Raw genomic sequence first — 17522 nt, 5'->3', positions numbered from 1 at the left:
TGGCAGCACCGCACAAGCCTGAGCGAGAGATGGCTGGAGCTGCAGGGCTGTCAGGGCTCAGCGGAAGGCTCCAGCTGGAGCTCGGCGTTGATCCTGGTGCTTCTGCTGAGCCCTGAAGAAGCACCGACCAGCTGGAAGGCAGCACTGATCTTGGTGCTTCTGCTGAGCCCAGAAGCGCCGATCAGCTGGAATGTTGCAGCATCTGCCAAGCATCTGATTTACATTCAGATGCTTGGCAACTGATTCATATTTATGACGGTCACAGTGTCCCAGGGTCATGTGAAGTGACCAAAACCTGCTGCAACCACCCAGCAGACGGGGGGGGGAATAAAAACCAAACACTCTCCACCCCACCCCCGCTGCCAATCCTCAACAGAAATGCTCACAACAGTGAAAACCTCAGACAGGAGGAAGAGTGCCGCTGGGAGGGCAGGCAGGTGTCTTGCTCGGCTGTGGCTTGGGGGGCACTTTTTTCAGTGCCATTGTAACTTCGAACAGTCATTAAGCGAACTGTTCTAAGTCGAGGACTACCTGTACTTTATCACCTTTTTCCTTTTTTTTTTTTTGTCATCAAGTTTTTGACACCTTGCTAGGCAACTGGTGGTACTCGGATATTGCCATATCCTAAAAGCGGTACAATGGGTGAAAAGGTTGAAAAGCCCTGGATTAGGGTACCACTCCCACAATATTGGGTTAGAACTCGTGGTGGTGGTCTGCCCTGTTTTCTTGCTTGCTGACTACATGGTGATGCTCATGGCATAATGTGACTTGGCAGAATTACTTGGGGAAGATCATAGACACTCAGGAGCTGTTGTTGCGGCCAGAACAAGTCAGCGCACTCTTTGGGAACATTGAAGACATCTATGAGCTGAACAGGTGAGTAGTATAACACACAATCCTTAGAGCTTCCCTGTCATTTCCATTGCTGCTCACTTTACCCAGTTCCCCTGTAAAGGTTCAATCCTCTCTGAAAAATAAAACATGGCAGGAAAAGGGCTTTTTCTAAATTATTCCCATAAAGCTCTGAACCACCACTTCAGTGCACCCAACTAAGACCGCCTCTGGTGACACAACAGTTATTGTCTTCAGCTAGTCCTTGCTGCCACTGATTTATGTTCCTCACTTCTACCAGATTTAAAAAATCAAGGACCTAGGAAGGAAAATGACTTCTCCTTTTGGCTGACTAAGAAACACAAGGGCACCCTAAACCCAGTGTTGGATAATGGCTATGGTGAGGTCTAGGCTTAGGCTTGTCAACATGCCCAAGTCTTTGTCCTACCGGAGATGTATTTATATTTGCTGCCCCTTCCCTAATTTTTCTTAGCCCAAATACCTATGAATTTTATTATCTTTTAAAAATGTTTTATTCCCAGTATGAATTAAGGCCTTAAATGTCTTGGAATCAGATTACCTGAAAGGCTGCCTTCTCCCTTATATCCTTATTACAATCTTAAGATTTCTTGGGTGATTGGACTGTTATGATATTAAATGGATTCTGTATAAAATATTGGGGAGTAATCTGATAAATCCATGCAAAGAGAGATTATGCCTCCTTTTACTTTGGCTTATTGGAAGTAAAAGCCAAGCTAGATGTCCCACCCATACCCACACCCAGAAATATAATGGTGAATCTGAAAATATGGCTTGGTATTATGTGTGAACTGGGGCTCTGCTATGGACCAAACAGCCTTACTATAGTGAAGAGAATGGTTTAGCAGCAAACAGCATCTTCCTACCCTGATTGGCTAAAACTCCTAGAGCAGAGAAGTAACAGTCCTCTTTCTTTGTATGAGTAAATTATAAGGAACCGAAGGAGCAAGGGCAGATTGAGTCCAATTTGTTACAGGTGTTCCATGCCAACTTTGCAAATCTGCTTCCTCTCCTGTGTTTTATTTTCTTAAACTTGTAAGTTTACAAGTTCAAGACAGAAATTAACTCATTATTTTTTTATCTATGAGAAACTTAGTACATTGGAGAAAATACAGTATTCTCAGTTTAGGATCCCAAACTTATTAATGTTAACAGGTATGACTATATAGGTGGTTGCTGAGTGAGAATCAGCTGGTTGTTCAGCTAGTGTGTGTCCCCACTTTCTATAACATCTGCCTTGTGTTTTTGGTTCCTTTGACAGTGGTGGACAGGCTTCCCCTGTACAGGTGGGTACTGGGCCCAAATCCTTTGCATGGCCTGCTGCTCTGCATTTGATTCTGAAACTGCAGTGTATTAAAGGTTGTTTTGAAATTTGTCTCCAGCATGTCCCTATTTGCTTTGTGGATATATGTGTAAGGGAGGATGTGTTTTCAGTTTGTATCACATGTTATGTTTTTATCTTGAGTTGACTGATAAATTATTCTTTCTGTTTCAATTTCTATGCAGTGAACTACTGCAAGATCTGGATAGTTGCCACAATGACCCCGTTGCCGTGGCACAGTGTTTTGTGCACAGGGTAAGCAGATAAAACTGATGTTGCTTTATGCTCATCTCTTGATTGTTCATAATTGGATGGTTCAACACGCCCTTCTCTGAATAAATGCTTTGTCACCCTGAAGTGGGTTGATTCCATTGAAGCAGAAATGGATAGTCCACAGGCCCTGAAGCAGCCTGACATTATAGCTTTGGGAAGAGATGGCATCACAGCTCCATTTCAGGAACAAGATTTTGGGCTAAGAAACAGAAAGGGAAGGATAAGTATGAGAGCACCAAATCTTCCAGAAGTGAAACACCTTCTTTCTCTTTCTTAAAAGCCTTTCTTAAAATCACTAAAAGCCAAGATTGGCCACTCGGCTCTGCTGGGTGATCAAGAGAATTAGTGGCAGCCTGGGGTCTGAAAATTTTGCCCAGCTGTGCATCAAAGAGAACAGAGATTAAGGGTCCTTGGTGCTCTCTGAGCTTGCTTGTTTTCTTGCAGACGTTTCATTACCCAAACTAGGTAACATCATCAGTGCTAGTCCAGGGGTTAGCCCCAAAACATACCCAGTGAGGTTGGTGTTGGTATCTGTGCTGGACATCTGGCAGAGACATTTGCAGAATGGCCGACATTAGGGAAAGGGATAAATTGAACATGTCTTACGGACCTTTCTCTCTTTTCCCAACAGAGCCAAGACTTCAACATCTATACTCAATACTGCAATAACTATCCAAAGTGAGTGTCCTTTGCAGTGCAAAAAGGGGATGTGATTTCATGAAAGCAGGGACAGCTAGTTCTTCCTACTAACATAATCTTTTTACATATACTGTAAAATATGCTTCTGGGTCATCGTATTGCTAAGAATAGTTCATATATAGAACAAGATTATATTGTGCAAGTATATTTAATTCGTATTCTCCTTCGTTGGTAATTCATATTCGGTGACAAGATGTCTCAGATCTTAGGGTTTGTTCGGAGGGTCAGCAATGCAGTATCAATAGGCACCAGACGGCTCCTCTAGATAAATTAGAATTAAGTAAATTCAGCTATTTTACCAAAGTTCCTGAGATTATGGGCAATTGGGTTAGGCAGTGCACCCACACCTTTGGGCCAGAATCACGTGATGGTACCCAGAGCCTAACTAATTGAGGACTGCTAAGCAATCCTTCAGCTTCTGATTCATTTGGCATTTCTGCATAGCCACTCTTCCCCACAAATGCTCAGAATCATACTTGGATCATTGCAGAAGTATTTCACTGCTGAGAAACCTTGCAAATTGTCCAACACATATTTTGACTGATCAGTGAGGTGTGCAAAACTTGACACTGTACCAACAGCCTAGTCCTCACCCTTGACCTGCCATGTTTGTTTTGTGGTGAGGGGTTAAACAGCCACTCAGTATGGAAACAGCAGCACCATTTTCAGTTGTACTGGAAAGAACAAGGAAGTAGCACTCAAGTATTGTGACGCAGAGCCAGTTGAGGTAGGAATTCCCCCCAGTGGGAAAATGCCAACCCTGCAGTCCCAGTGGGACTATTTCTTTGCAGCATTTTCTCTTGAGCAGCAGCTGAGCAGGAAATTAATTCTGCTCAGTTACAAACGATTGCCATAAGACAAATAATTAGGTGGGGTACTGAACATGCACAGGGACTTGTTAATAATTGTTAGATCTGGCCAGAAGTGGTTCCAGATTCTCTGCAAAAACGTGGCAGGAATGGCTTGTAGCAATGTGCAGTTTTTAAGCCAAGAAGCTGTGCTTTTTGTGAGCTTGTGTGGCAGCTGTGTGATCCCAGGCAAATACACATACAAGAGAAGGAGACATTAAGGGGACGACAACAACACATAATTTGGCTGTCACTGGTCCTCTTCTGGCTCATTGTTTTAGCCCCTTATTGCTGTCCTTTACTTGCTACTTTGAGCAGATCTGTCCTTCAGAGAATACAGACAGTTGTCTTCTTTGATGCCATTCATTTTGTGTTGGCTTTAACTTTCCAGCTCTGTGGCAGCTCTGACTGAATGTATGAGGAACAAACAACTGGCCAAATTCTTTCGGGAGAGGCAGGAGCAAATCCGGCACTCCTTGCCCCTGGGCTCCTACCTTCTCAAGCCTGTCCAGCGCATTCTCAAATATCATTTGCTTCTTCAGGTAACACAGACTTTCACAACAGGTTACTTACTTTGTCTGACTCTGCAGCTTTGGAATCTGTTTTAACTTTCTTTTAAAGATTGAGAAATGCAGTCTGCCTATTTTTCCTAAAACAGTACCAACTACCTGTACAGTACCATGTTCCAGGAAAGGCCATTTCTCCTTTGAAAAAGTATTGGTTGATGTGGTACACATATGGGGATATATAGAATTAATTTCTATAATATAGAGAACTGTGATTCATGCCCCCATTGTCTCTTGATTGGAATTCTGGAATACGTGTTACACGAGACTTGAAAATTGAAAAGTGCATTTCATCCAAACTGCACTTGACCAGTTATTACAGAGAAAAATGGGTTTAGTCATGTAATAGCAATCTTCTGAGGACATTTCTGTCTACCAGTAGCTTTGTGAGCTTTAGTCAAGATGCCAGTGTTAAAAGCTCTGCATGGGCCATCATTTACAGGATTGACTCTTTCCTCTGGCCTTATGAGTTCATCTTGAGAAGGACTCTGAAACTTCCTATCCCATGCGGTTAAAAGCATGGCCTCAGAGGGGCACCTTCTTGGTGGCAGCCTGTATTATGAAATATGCTGCCTCCACCCATTTGCCTTTTGCAAAGCAATTAAGATCATCGGGTACCAAAGAGCATTTGCTGCTAATGACGGACCTGAAATATTTTTTTAAGTTGATTTATAATTATCCTATCCTACCCTACCCTATCATATTTATATTCTTATAAATCACCTTGAAGCCAGTATGGTATATAGTTAAGGCACCAGGCTAGAAATGGAAAACCAGATGTTCTAGTCCCACTATAAGCACAAAGCTATCTTGGGCCAGTCATATACTCTCAGCCGTAGGAAGCAAGCAGTGATGAATCCACTTCTGAAGTCTTCTGAAAACTGTAGTGACTTGTCGAGATAGTCATCATGAGTCAATGCTGACTCAGAGAGAGAGAGAGAGAGAGAGAGAGAGAGAGAGAGAGAGAGAGAGAGAATATAAGTAAAAAAAGGATTGACTTCTCATTGGAATCAAATTTATGTGAACTTACTTAGAATGTTATGTATTCAAATGTAAGAATCCCTTACCTGTTTTTCAGATGTGAAGGCAATCTGGTTGTAATGTCAGTTACCCCACTGATCACTGAGGTTGCTTTGTTTTCCAGAAAATTAATAAATATCCACTGAAAGTTCTTCATAGAAATCCATAATACTGCAGGCTGACTTTTTTTAGTATGGTTTTCTCCTAGGAGATAGCAAAGCACTTTGACAGAGAAGGAGATGGCTACGAGGTGGTGGAAGAGGCAATTGCCACCATGACCTGTGTAGCTTGGTACATCAACGACATGAAGCGGAAGCACGAACATGCTGTGCGGCTGCAGGTAAAGAGAAAGGAGTATGCTGGGCCTGATCTGCTTTCAGTCTGAAACACGGGTGATAGGTAGATGTAGTAGTATCAATCTAGTAGGGTCAAGTATGTTCAGCCCTCTGAAAACTCAAGTGATACACCTTACACGGTTCTAAAGAACCTCAAATGTTCATGATATGATGTAACCTTAGAATGACGTAACCTTAGCAAGAGAAAATAAAGTACAAATGCATTTATAACTGCTGTCAAGAAGATCAGAAGCATTTCTTTAGAATCTTTCTTTACCTTTTTTTTCCCTCTATATTTTTGGTCTCTTTCTTATTACTTTTCTTTATTCTTCTTTAATTCAAAATATGTACTGTTTTTAATTCTGTTGAAAAATGTCTTGAATAAATTGCCATAAGATTCAAGCAGCTTGTAAAAAAAAACCTTAAATATTTCCTCTCAATTCCTTGAAATGGCCTTTGAGAGAGTGGCAAGCTTTTCCAGCCTGCTGTCTTCCAGTTGTTCTGGGCTTATTTCTTATGACTGCTCTTCCCAGCACATCTGGAAAGTCACCAGTGGTACAGGAAGGTTAAGATATAAAAACATTAATCTTTCCCTTGCCTTTGCAGGAAATCCAGTCTTTACTTATCAGCTGGAACGGCCCAGACCTGACAACTTATGGTGAGCTAGTTCTAGAGGGCACATTCCGGGTGCATCGTGTCAAGAACGAGAGAACATTCTTTCTTTTGGACAAAACCTTGCTGATAACAAAGAAACGGGGTGATCACTACATATGCAAGAGCCAGATTCCTGTAAGTGGGGCATCCTTTATTTATCTCTTTTGCATTAGAAATTGGGGCTTGCTTACTATTTGTTTGTTCTATATTTTTAAATGAGATTGAGGATTTGATATCTTGGCCATCAAGGTGAGACAGTAGAAGCAAGAAGAGATGAAAAGGCTGACATTCTTTCTTAACTAACATTTTCTTTCTGACAGCTGAAGTTGATGTGAATTTACAACCACAAGACAAACACGTCTGCCTGGATGTTTTTTTTTATTTCCTCCCTCCAAGGCTGTCTTTTCTTCACATGCAACCCTTTCCCCACCTAAAAAACCAGAGGCATTAGAAAAGAGGCTTTTCAAACAACATACCAGCTTGAAAGGAACTTTTTATAAATTTCTTGTCCTTGAAAAAATGATATTTATTTGTTAAATTTATTTGCTGCCTATCTCGCCATAGCGTACTCTAGGCTGTTTACAATAATAAAAAGGAAGAAATGAAAAGAGTGTAAACAAAAGTAAGACAATAAAACAATAAAAACAAAAACAAAAAAATCACAATGAGAATGCAACAATATAACAAAGCTGGATGGGTAGAGAGCAGAGAACAAGAGGGGGGGCAGGTGGATCAATTCAGCAGCCACCTCCAGGTACACATACATATACATGCATATGTGTATATACATATAGAGTGAAGATACATGTACACATATGTATATGTGTCCCTCAAGTCTTACTTGCATTAGAGATGGGAAAGGCAAAGTTAAAGATAATAGCTGTTCTAGGTGAATATTATTATTAAATGGTTAATTTAATTATTAAACCAGTTAAGTATGTTATTGTCATTTCCTCCTAACCAAAGAAACCCCTTCCCAGCCCTTGTCTGAGTATTCTTGGCTTATGTCAGGGGTCTTCAAACTTGGCCCTTTTATGACTTGTGGACTTCAACTCCCAGAATTCCTGAGCCAGACATGCTGGCTGAGGAATTCTGAGAGTTGAAGTCCACAACTCATAAAAGGGCCAAGTTTGAAGACCCCTGGCTTATGTATTAACTTCAGTACTAAATGTAGTGCAGCTACTGTTCCTAGCCTTAGCCAAAGGACCTCCCTTTCTTTTTCTTTTTTTTTGCACTAACAATCCCATCCCATTCCAAAGGTACAGAGCAGCCACAACCGCTTTTTAAAAATCTGTAGAAACCAAACCTGGCCATGCACTTTTTTGCCCCAATAAAATGAAGGTGGCCTTAGTGTCACTTCAAAGAGTTATTCAGTGGAGGAGAGCTCCTCTTTCCTCAAGTGATATACGAGGGGGGTGGGAGGGGGTATAACATGATGGCATTAATTGCCATGGCTGAAGTGACATCTCTTGTCTGGCCTGCAGTGTTCCTCTTTGATGCTGATCGAGAGCACACGGGACTCTCTTTGCTTCACTATCACCCACTACAAGCACAGCAAACAGCAGTATAACATTCAGGTGAGATGAAGACCCATTGACATTATCAGTGGATGGATGGTGTTGGTGACGGTGGTGGGTTTGAAGCTCAAGCTGGGCAACCTGCTTGTAGCAATGCTGGCAGAATTGAGGGATTGGGGAAACCAGCAGAAGGACTGCAAAAAAAACCAAGTAGTTGTGAGCTTCTGTGTGGCAAATCAGACTGTGCTTGAAGGAAGGAGGTGTAAGGTAAGGAATACGACCAGCTTGGGCTTGGGATGCAGCATCACATGATATGAGCACATTGAGATAATCCATCCATAGGAATGAAATTTGAATGCTGGAGAAGGTAGGGTTGGAAATAACGAGCAGACGTAGAAAGAATGTACACTTTGAGCAAGAACAGCAAAACACAGGACGCTTCAGAAGGTTGAGTTACAGCAGGATCACGTGTGTACAACTGTCTTCAACACTCACAGCATGTACTTTCGTTACCAGGCCAAATCGGGGGAAGAGAAGCGGGTTTGGACTCACCACCTCAAGCGCCTGATCTTAGAAAATCACCACGCCATAATCCCTCAGAAAGTGAGTGGGTGTTGCTTTCCCTTCGCTTTAAGGGTCTTGCAGAATGGATGTCAAATTCCCTGGAGCACTTTGGTCCTTCTCTGGAGCACGCTTCCCTAGCTGCTTTGCATTAGAGCAGTGTTTCTCAACCTTGACAATTTTAAGGCATATGGACTTCAACTCCCAGAATTCCACAGCCAGCATTTGTCAAGGTTGAGAGCACTACAGCTCCCATTGTCCGTAATCCCCACGGCCCCCGTGATTTGTAGCCTGATGGCCTGGAAGACACCATCTCAGACTTTATCAGAATTTGTGGGTTTGACAAACAAAGTAACACTTAGTGAAATCATTGGCCAGGCTGAATGGGGCTGTTAGGCGTTCCAAATCAGCCTTCCCAGCCCTCCTGGAGGCATCTTGGTCATCCTGTGTAGTTTTTTCCTGGTTCCTTTTAGTGTACATTCATCCTCCTTACAGATCTTTGAAAGCCCAATAATATTTTATAAATGTAAGAATTCTTCTACAAGAGAGGAGGAATATCTGTGTGGATGTTGGTGCTTATGCTAAGGCTGGCAGTTTGTATCCAACAGCATTAGGGGTTAATGCCTGGAGCAGGAGAATTTATTCTTGACGTTTTCTGCACACGAAAATGAGGTGTGCACTTACCTGTTTCTTTTTTGGGGGATGACAAAAGGGTTGGCATATCCTTATTCCAGTATCATAGCTTCGCTTCTTTATTAGTGAACCTCAACCACTAAAGCAATTCTACGTTTTGTTCAGGCCAAAGAAGCCATCTTGGAAATGGACTCAATCTGTAAGTTTCCCCTCTTCTTGTCTCAGATGTCTGTTTCCTGTTTCTTTCTTCCTTTCCACTGCATCATTGGTACAAGCAGCCAATAAACATGTTATAACTCCCCATCTGGAGAGGTTAAGTTCAGTATTAAAGGTTAGATTATTTCATCAATTTGGGGGAATTTTACAGGATGGAAAAAGCAATAATAAACGGAATGTGGATCCATTGTCCCTTATAGCTATTCCAACTTCTGCTTTCTGTAATTTAATAGCTTTGTCACTGTCTTGGCTTCTTTTGTATGATGCAATATTAGGTGGATTAAAGGTAAAATGGTGCTTGTTCTTGTAAATCAGGAGGGTAACATGGGCTTGTGGTATTTTTAAGATCCAGTCAGAGAAGCCATTCCCTTATGTGTTATACATTTTGGTCACACAAAACAGACACAGTCAGTGTCTTTTCACAAACATGCATCTACTCCTTTCAGATCCTCCTCACTTCAAATACAGTCCTGAGCACTTGAAGAAGTCCTTATCGTGCCAACAGTCTGAAGACATTCTTCAACGGAGTCGGTCTGGACGTCGACAATCAGGTAAATTGTACGGGAGTTGGGGTATGGGCATATTGTTGCTACTATGTCCAGGGAGTGAATGTTGTAGGCCCTGCTGCTGCTGCTGCAAACTCTGACCAGAGCAGTTGGAAGAGAAGACAATTGTGCAAAGATCTCTGGAAGGTTAAGATTACAGGTAGTCCTCAATTTATGACTGGTTGCTTAGCGGCCATTTGAAGTTACAGCCAACCCGAAAAAGGGGATCGATGACCTGGGTTCAAAGTTCTGATGATCAGGCTCCCTCTGTGGTCACATGACCAAACTTTGGTGCTCGGCCATATGGCCACGTTTATGACCCTTTGCAGCCTCCTGTGGTCATGACTGCTATACGATGGTTTTCCGAAAAACCATTACTTCCAGTTTCTGGTTTACTTAACGACTGATGCAAAAACATTGCAAAATTGTGTCGGTTACATGACCGACCTGTTTTGTGAGCATTACAACATTCAGCTGTAATGGCAGGCTCCATTACAGTTGTATGTCAAGGACTACATTTAGAGCTTTTTTATTTCCGCAAGTGGATCCTCCAGCCTGCTTTGGTTTGGGATGTTATTAGGCATTTATATTTTGCTCTAGAGCTCAGTGCAGCTGACAGGGAAATTTCTTCTGCCAAGATCCAGTGACCTCCGGCACAGAGCAGGTGAGGAGTATAGCTTTGTGTATTTTGGACACTTGTATGGGAATTTTCCCTTGACAATAGAGTGCTCTTATCAGCTCCGTTTATGAAGCACAATGATTTAGCAGCAGAGATGAGGTTACCAGAATGACTTGGGTGCAGAGAGAAACGTCAGACCAAAGAAGAGGAAGAAGAGAGAAAAGTCCTCTAGAGACAGTATGCAGATGATCTTCAGGGGTGGCGACAGGCGTGAGCTTGAGAATGGCCTACAGTTTTTTATGGTCTGTCAGCTGTATGGTTTGCCTTGTCCAGCAATGCTGTGTCATACATCGCTGTACAGGCAATCCTTAACTTACAACCACCATTCAGCCCAAAATTTCTGTTGACAGATGTTAACTGAGTTTTGCCCCATTTTATGACCTTTCTGACAAGCAAGTTGACTTTGCTTGTCAGAGGCTTGCCAAAAGGAATCATATGACCCCGGGACACTGCAACTGTCATAACTATGAGTCAGTTGCCAAGCGTCCTAATTTTGATCTCGTGAGCATGGGGGGATGCTGTAATGATCCTAACTGTGAAAAACAGTCCTTAAGTTACTTTTTCAGTGCCATTGTAACTTTGATCACTAAACAAACTGTTGTAAGTCGAGGACTACTTATACTAGATCCAAAAGATGATCCTGCAGTCAGTTAGGAATTGGAATGGTCAGAAGTCCTTATTGTTTTGTTATTACTGCTGCCTGGGAATTTCTTATTATGGTTTGAAATTAGAACGTTTAAATCAAGATGACACAATAATTGTCTGCACAATACCTGAAATGAAGGGTTATCTGGTCCCTGAGCAATCTCTCTTCCACCTCTGAAAACAAGGACTGTTAATTAGAAGCTTGCATTTTCCAACATTGTAGAATTAGAAGAGTAATTAATACCTTACTCCTGTTTTGATTGGTTTGTTCTGCAAAACAAATTGATCTTAACTGAATATATGTTGAAAACGGGGGAGGATTTTGAATCAGGACTGATTAATTTCCTCGGAAAAATGGTGATTCAGAAAATGTTAGGTCTGCCTTAGGAAGTGGTGAATTGACATGGGAAGCTGCAGGTTATATCCATAGCAGAGCTAGCCAGAAATGGAGGGATCCAATTAGTAAATTGCCTCAATTTTTATTTTTTGGAAATGGAATGCTTGGGCTAGTGCCATTTAATGGGGGAAGGAATATATAAAATTTCCTCTTTTATGAAATACTTTTCCTTCCTCATAATATTTGGTCCAAGTTTCTGTCAAGACTCAGTAGACCAGAATAGTTAGATAGCATTTATTACACAAGTGTGGTTGTTATATTTTGACTGTCATGTTTTTGAGGCAACTTTGCAGGGCCCTTAACAGGAAATGAGCATGTTTTAACTCCCACCCTTTGACTGAAGCAGCTGCTTAGTTAAGTTATTGGATCCGTTTCCTTTCTGAACTGTCCAGAGAGCTTGGTGTATTGGAAAACCTGCAAGTTAGTACAGGACTGGCCAAGCTGGTTCTGTTTTACTGAGTGACTTTCGGATGTTGTAATTTCTGTTTCAAGATGCATGAGTATCTAAATTCCATTTGGGCCTATTCAGCCTATTCATCTTACCCAAAGATGTGTGTGAACCCAGCTGGTTCATTAATATTCTGATAAGAGTGTAAAAGTCTTATATATAGATTTTAATCCTTGGTGGGTGTGCTAGTGGGTGAAGGATGCCGGCCCTTGTGATTCAGCAGCATGTGAGGGACGGAGCAGAATTTTCTCATCATGAGGTGATTTAAGGCAGCAAATTTAAGGCAGCAAATTGTAATTTATCATATTTATAGAATATTAAAGGGGGCTTAACATGGATTATTTTAAGAGTTACAAGCCCTATTTGTGCATTATGTCTGCATAAAACCATATCCATAGGAATCAGTTACTTTGCCTTGTTTCCATGTTTAGGCGAGCAGGGATGATAGTTGTTGAGTTTTTATAGAAACATTTTCAGATGTTTCCTATTGATTCTGCTTCTACCCCATCCTGAGCATGAAGGTTTCTAAATCATGTGGAGCACCTATATATTCACATCAGGATCCCCAAATGAGAACTCACCTTCAAATATATAGATGACAGGGTTCAAAAGCCAGCAGGGGTGAAGCCCGAAGATGTAGATCCATTCTTTCTTTCACATAAGTCTAGTCATATGAGAACCTCATGTGTGGATAGAACTGTTAAAATTTTCTTTATCTACCACACTGAGAGCTTCAGTCAGTTTATGGCATGGGTCTTCCTGGCTGGTTGAGGAATTCTGGGAGTTGAAGTCCACAAGTCTTAAAGTTGCCAAGTTTGAAGATTCCTGGTTTATTGGCTTCCGGGTCAGTATGGCAGACCGAGCAGGATTCTGCTTTTTTGCAAAGCCAAGAAACATAGCCAATATAGGAGCCAGTGAAGGGACTGGATCCTCAGATCTCCTTTTCATTACTATGCAAAAACAGCGATAGATAAAAATTAAAGCCAAACAAACTGTTTGGAAAAGAAATGTACGAACACTCTACTTTTCCATACTGTCCTCTGGTGAGCTTCCTATCAATGGGAACTCTTTTTTAAAAAAATAACTTTTGCTTGATAGAAAAGAAGCACTGCACAGGAACAAGATGGGCTGTCGTTCTTTTCTTTGAATACTTGACACGCTTTAAAGCTCCTCCAAATTTGATTGAACAGTTCAGCTAAAGCCCCCGGTGCTAACAGGATGTCTTATGTCCTATTCATAGAACCTTACTGTGGCAAAACCAGTGCTGAGAAGCTCTTAGATGGACTCCACAACTCCACGGCTGCGGCAGGTCCTAAAAGTCGCAGAAAATCGGGTGCGAGCCCCCTTTAGTTTGGCAAGTGGGTCTGCAGCCAGGTGTTGTGGAATGGAAAGCAAAGGGCGGGAAAGCTTCCGAATTGGGTCCAGCATTTCTCTAGAGTAATGTGTGCTTATTCGTGGCTGAACATACCTCTCAGTCCCGACCAGCAGGTTAAGGGTAGTTCTTACTCAGAAGGTTATACATCCAGTACTTCACCACAATTGGTTAATACAGATTGACTTACAACCATCCATTTAGCCATCCAGATTTATAACAGCACTGAGAAAAAAAGGCTTGTGACTGGTCCTCACGCTTATAACCATGAAAGCATCCCTCCAGGGACATGTAATCAAAGTTTGGGTCTTTACGATGGTTGCAGCATCCTGGGTCACGTGATGGCCCTTTCCAGCAAGCAAAGTCAGTGGGGGAAGCCAGATTCGCTTAAGGACCGCATGATTCATTTACTGCAGTGATTTGCTGAACAGCCATGGCAAAAAGGTCATAAAATCAGGCTTGACTCCCCTCACAATCTCCTCGCTTAGCCTTGGAAATAATGGTCCCTACTGTGCTCATAAGTCGAGGACTGCCGTACAAAACCTCACACTCTGAGAACGCCCATCTTTCTCTTTTCTAGCAATTCTAGGTTCTTTTGATTTTTAAAGATATAAAGGAAATATTTTTTTTTTTAATATATCGGAGCCCCCAAAAGGCCAGGCAGGGCTTTGAACAGCTAAGAATGTAAAGGTTGAGATTGATGTCCATAAAGTTTCAGCCTTTTGTTCTTTCAGGCTTTGCCCCCCCCCCCCAAAAAAAGAGAAGAAATCCTTTTAGAGTTGTGGGTCTTTTAACCAGCAGAATGAGTCCCTTAGTACAAGGAATGATTAGAGCCCTGCCCTGGCATCAGCCACAGAGCTCCTTTGCCCTGATCCTGGGGTGGCCTGTGTCCTGGTGCTTGAGGTTGTACAGTTTTCCACATTGGAACCAGCCTTCATCCAAGGGCCTGTTGCAGCTGGATCAAAGCAACCCCAGCAGGAAATGGTATTTTCCGTTGGAAAATGGAATAAGCTCTTCTATATGTGGATACTGAAGTTGATGGCCCCATTGCCTCATTGCACTAATACTCTTTCCCACCTGGCCGTGGGGTTCTGTAGCTCTAGGAACATTGCACTTTGAGTTGCCAGAGAGAACAGAACCAAAGGCCTCTCCTCCCCTTCCCTCCCCTTCCCTCCCTTATCTTGTGGAAGGTTCTTCACCAGTTTAGTTTTCCTACCAGTAACTTAGATGCTTGCTAGATCTAGAGCAGTGGTGGCGAACCTATGGCACGGGTGCCAGAGGCGGCACTCAGAGCCCTCTCTGTGGGCACACATTCCGTCACCCCAGTCCTAGGCCTTCAGCTGGGTTTTATAAAACCTTTTTGCTTTAAGCCTCCGCCGTCATGTGCAAAAAAAAAAAAAAAAAGGTTCAATCAGTCAATTTCAACTTCTTGTGGGGAAAAAAAAAGATCTTGCAAAGCTGGAATTGATTGAACTTTTTAGTCCCACCCAGTCTGCCGTTACCACCTCAGCCACGCCCACCCAATGGGCCACACCTACCCAATGGGCTACACCCATGGCCACACCCACCCGGCACCCAACGATGCATAAGTGGGTTTTGGGTTGCAGTTTGGGCACTCGGTCTCTAAAAGGTTCGCCATCACTGATCTAGAGACAGCCGTGGGGCTTTCTAGGGAGCATGGCAGAGAAGCCAAGAATCTCCTCGTGAAGACAGGGAGATCTCAATTTTTGGCCATGGGGGAAAGGGACTCCTTATTGTCCCACAGCAGCAGCAGCAACAAAACTCCTAACTCCTGCCTTCATAAGAGGGCAGCAACTTTGGCAGCCTCATTTTGGGGATATGGAAAAGAGGCCATTATTAGGACAGTTGTTTTCCACGTCCTTCCCATCATACAGGCAGGATCCAGGCTTGTAAGGAAGAGACCATTGTTTGCATTAACCATTCTGACTGCAGAATAGGAGTGAATTGCTCGAGGCTATTACTTTCGAGTGTGTGCACGTGCTCACATAATACGTAAGCCTTACCATTGCATTAAGCGTTCTAAAACCCAAGAACATTTTGACCACCTGCCCCTTGGTTTACTTAGTGCTGGTGGCTTCTGCACAAATAGCACAAATAAAGAGAAGGCAATTGACGGTGCTGTCTGAGAGGCATGTTCCCTGCCACCTACAGGAAGCTGGTGTGGTTCTCCACTTGGGTGCTTTAAGTTGTTGTCTTCTGGGCAGGCTGAGGTTGTGGGCTAAAGCTGGTGCTGGTGCTTTCTTCCTCTGAAATGTCTTGGGTGCTTCTGTACTTGACACAGCTTCATTCAGGCACTGATCTTGGAAATGTTTTTAATCACAGAGCCAACAAAACAGATCCTCAAGCAACTGAGTGACAAAGGTGAGGAAGTATTGTTTTTCCCTTCTTCCCTCAGAACTGACTCACTTGTACATATAAGCCATTTCTCTATCATTAGGCAAAGTGATTAAGTTGGTGGTTTCTTTAGATCAGGGGTTCTCAACCTTGGCAACTTTAAGACTTGTGGACTTCAGCTGGGAGTTGAACTCCACAAGTCTTAGTTGCCAAGGTTGAGAACCCCTGTTCTAGATTCTTTTTCTAATATTGCTCTTTTACATATAGCTCTGGCAGTCAGGGCTCAAACTTTGATTTTGAAGGATTCCTGAGTGTTAGTAGAGGGCATGGCCAGAAACACGATGATGTGGGGAGGGATGAGTGGGTCCTGGATTTTCAGTATGATTTGGGGGGGGGGGAAACAGGATTTTTGGGAGGATTGAAGAGACAAAGCGGGTTGTGTCCCTATTTATAGAAAGGAGAGGAGGAAATTGCAGTTCACAATTAGTGTTTTTGCTGCCATATTTTGGCAACACTGGCTGGGGAGTATTAGATTAGCTGTAAACAGATGGTGGAGTCGGGCACAGCTTGTGGGCTGCCTGCACTCATTCATTTGCCATTTTGCTCTCTCTCTAATTATAAGTCTCTAATGATTAAAGTGACTACAGAGCTATACCTTTCAAACTGCATAAAAGATACATATATTCTTAAGACTTGCATATTGTTCATGTCTTCTGATTCTATGTGGGTCTCCCCCCCCACACACACACAAATGGAGAAGGGACACAGGCATCAAACAGTAAACCAGATGCATAACTGAGCCAGGAAATGAAACTTTTACCTTTTGTCCTCTAACTGCTGCTTTCTTCTCTTTTCATGTGCTGCAAATCTTCAGTAGGATTAAAGGTAAGATTCAGAATTTTTTGAAAAGGTGGGAAAACAGCCCCCCTTTTAAAGGAGTTAAAAGTAATGGGTGCCTTTTGGTGAGTCCTCAGTCCCTTAAAATGCTTCTTAAAGCTTAATCCGACCTGTCAGTGGGAGGGCGCTCACTTTTGCCCTAAGGCCTAAGCCATGTTCTGTAGCTCTTGAAGACGTGGAACCATTGAGGAGAAGGGAACAGAAGTCCTGTTGTCATAGCATCCCCTTGCCAAGGCCTTTCTAAAGGACACTCTTGCTTACCCTCACTTCACATAGCATGCAGATAGTGATGGAGCCCTTCTGGAGTTTGGGGATCCCCTACAGATCCCCAACAGCTTATCCCAAGAGGAGGTTCAGCAGACCCTTCCCCAGGAATCTTCTGAAGAGCTGGCTGAAAGTGATGGCAGTGAAAAGGAGACAGGGCTCGAGGAAGAGAATGGAGCTGAGGAGGAGGAAGAGGAAGATGAAGAGGAGGAGGAGGAAGAGGAGGAGGAAGAAGAGGACAGGCTGGTAGGAACGGAGCAGGTGTCAGACTTTGCAAGCTCCTTGATGGCAGTCCTCCATTGCTGGCACTATCGGGCCAATACTTTGCTTTTCTCCTGGGGCAGCACGGTGAGGTGCCTGTTCAATCTCTGCTGCGTCTCCCTTCTGCATGCTGGCTTAGTGCATGG

At 42.9% G+C, this 17522-nt stretch overlaps 1 protein-coding gene across 10 annotated transcripts in view; it reads left to right on the top strand.

Moving 5' to 3' along the window:
* The window catches only part of PLEKHG3 (pleckstrin homology and RhoGEF domain containing G3), a 64305-nt gene that overhangs the window by 36904 nt on the left and 9879 nt on the right, over window positions 1–17522 (top strand). For 2 of the 10 annotated variants that reach the window (XM_039354349.1, XM_039354350.1), the window contains exons 3-16: window positions 776–876; window positions 2377–2446; window positions 3096–3142; window positions 4403–4553; window positions 5806–5937; window positions 6539–6721; window positions 8071–8163; window positions 8620–8706; window positions 9463–9496; window positions 9960–10064; window positions 13468–13560; window positions 15943–15981; window positions 16829–16839; window positions 17128–17463. In XM_039354349.1, the coding sequence (XP_039210283.1) occupies window positions 776–876; window positions 2377–2446; window positions 3096–3142; window positions 4403–4553; window positions 5806–5937; window positions 6539–6721; window positions 8071–8163; window positions 8620–8706; window positions 9463–9496; window positions 9960–10064; window positions 13468–13560; window positions 15943–15981; window positions 16829–16839; window positions 17128–17463 (1482 nt within the window). The remainder of the gene's footprint in view (window positions 1–775; window positions 877–2376; window positions 2447–3095; window positions 3143–4402; window positions 4554–5805; window positions 5938–6538; window positions 6722–8070; window positions 8164–8619; window positions 8707–9462; window positions 9497–9959; window positions 10065–13467; window positions 13561–15942; window positions 15982–16828; window positions 16840–17127; window positions 17464–17522) is intronic. The other 8 variants (XM_039354352.1, XM_039354355.1, XM_039354354.1 and 5 more) reach the window with 8 other exon arrangements.

Source organism: Crotalus tigris, unplaced genomic scaffold (genome assembly GCF_016545835.1).
Source record: "Crotalus tigris isolate CLP2741 ecotype Arizona unplaced genomic scaffold, ASM1654583v1 scf7180000018550.1270297659:1495590, whole genome shotgun sequence".
Lineage (NCBI taxonomy): Eukaryota > Metazoa > Chordata > Lepidosauria > Squamata > Viperidae > Crotalus > Crotalus tigris.
Note: the sequence above shows the minus strand (reverse complement) of the source record. Positions and strands in the feature narration are given on the sequence as shown.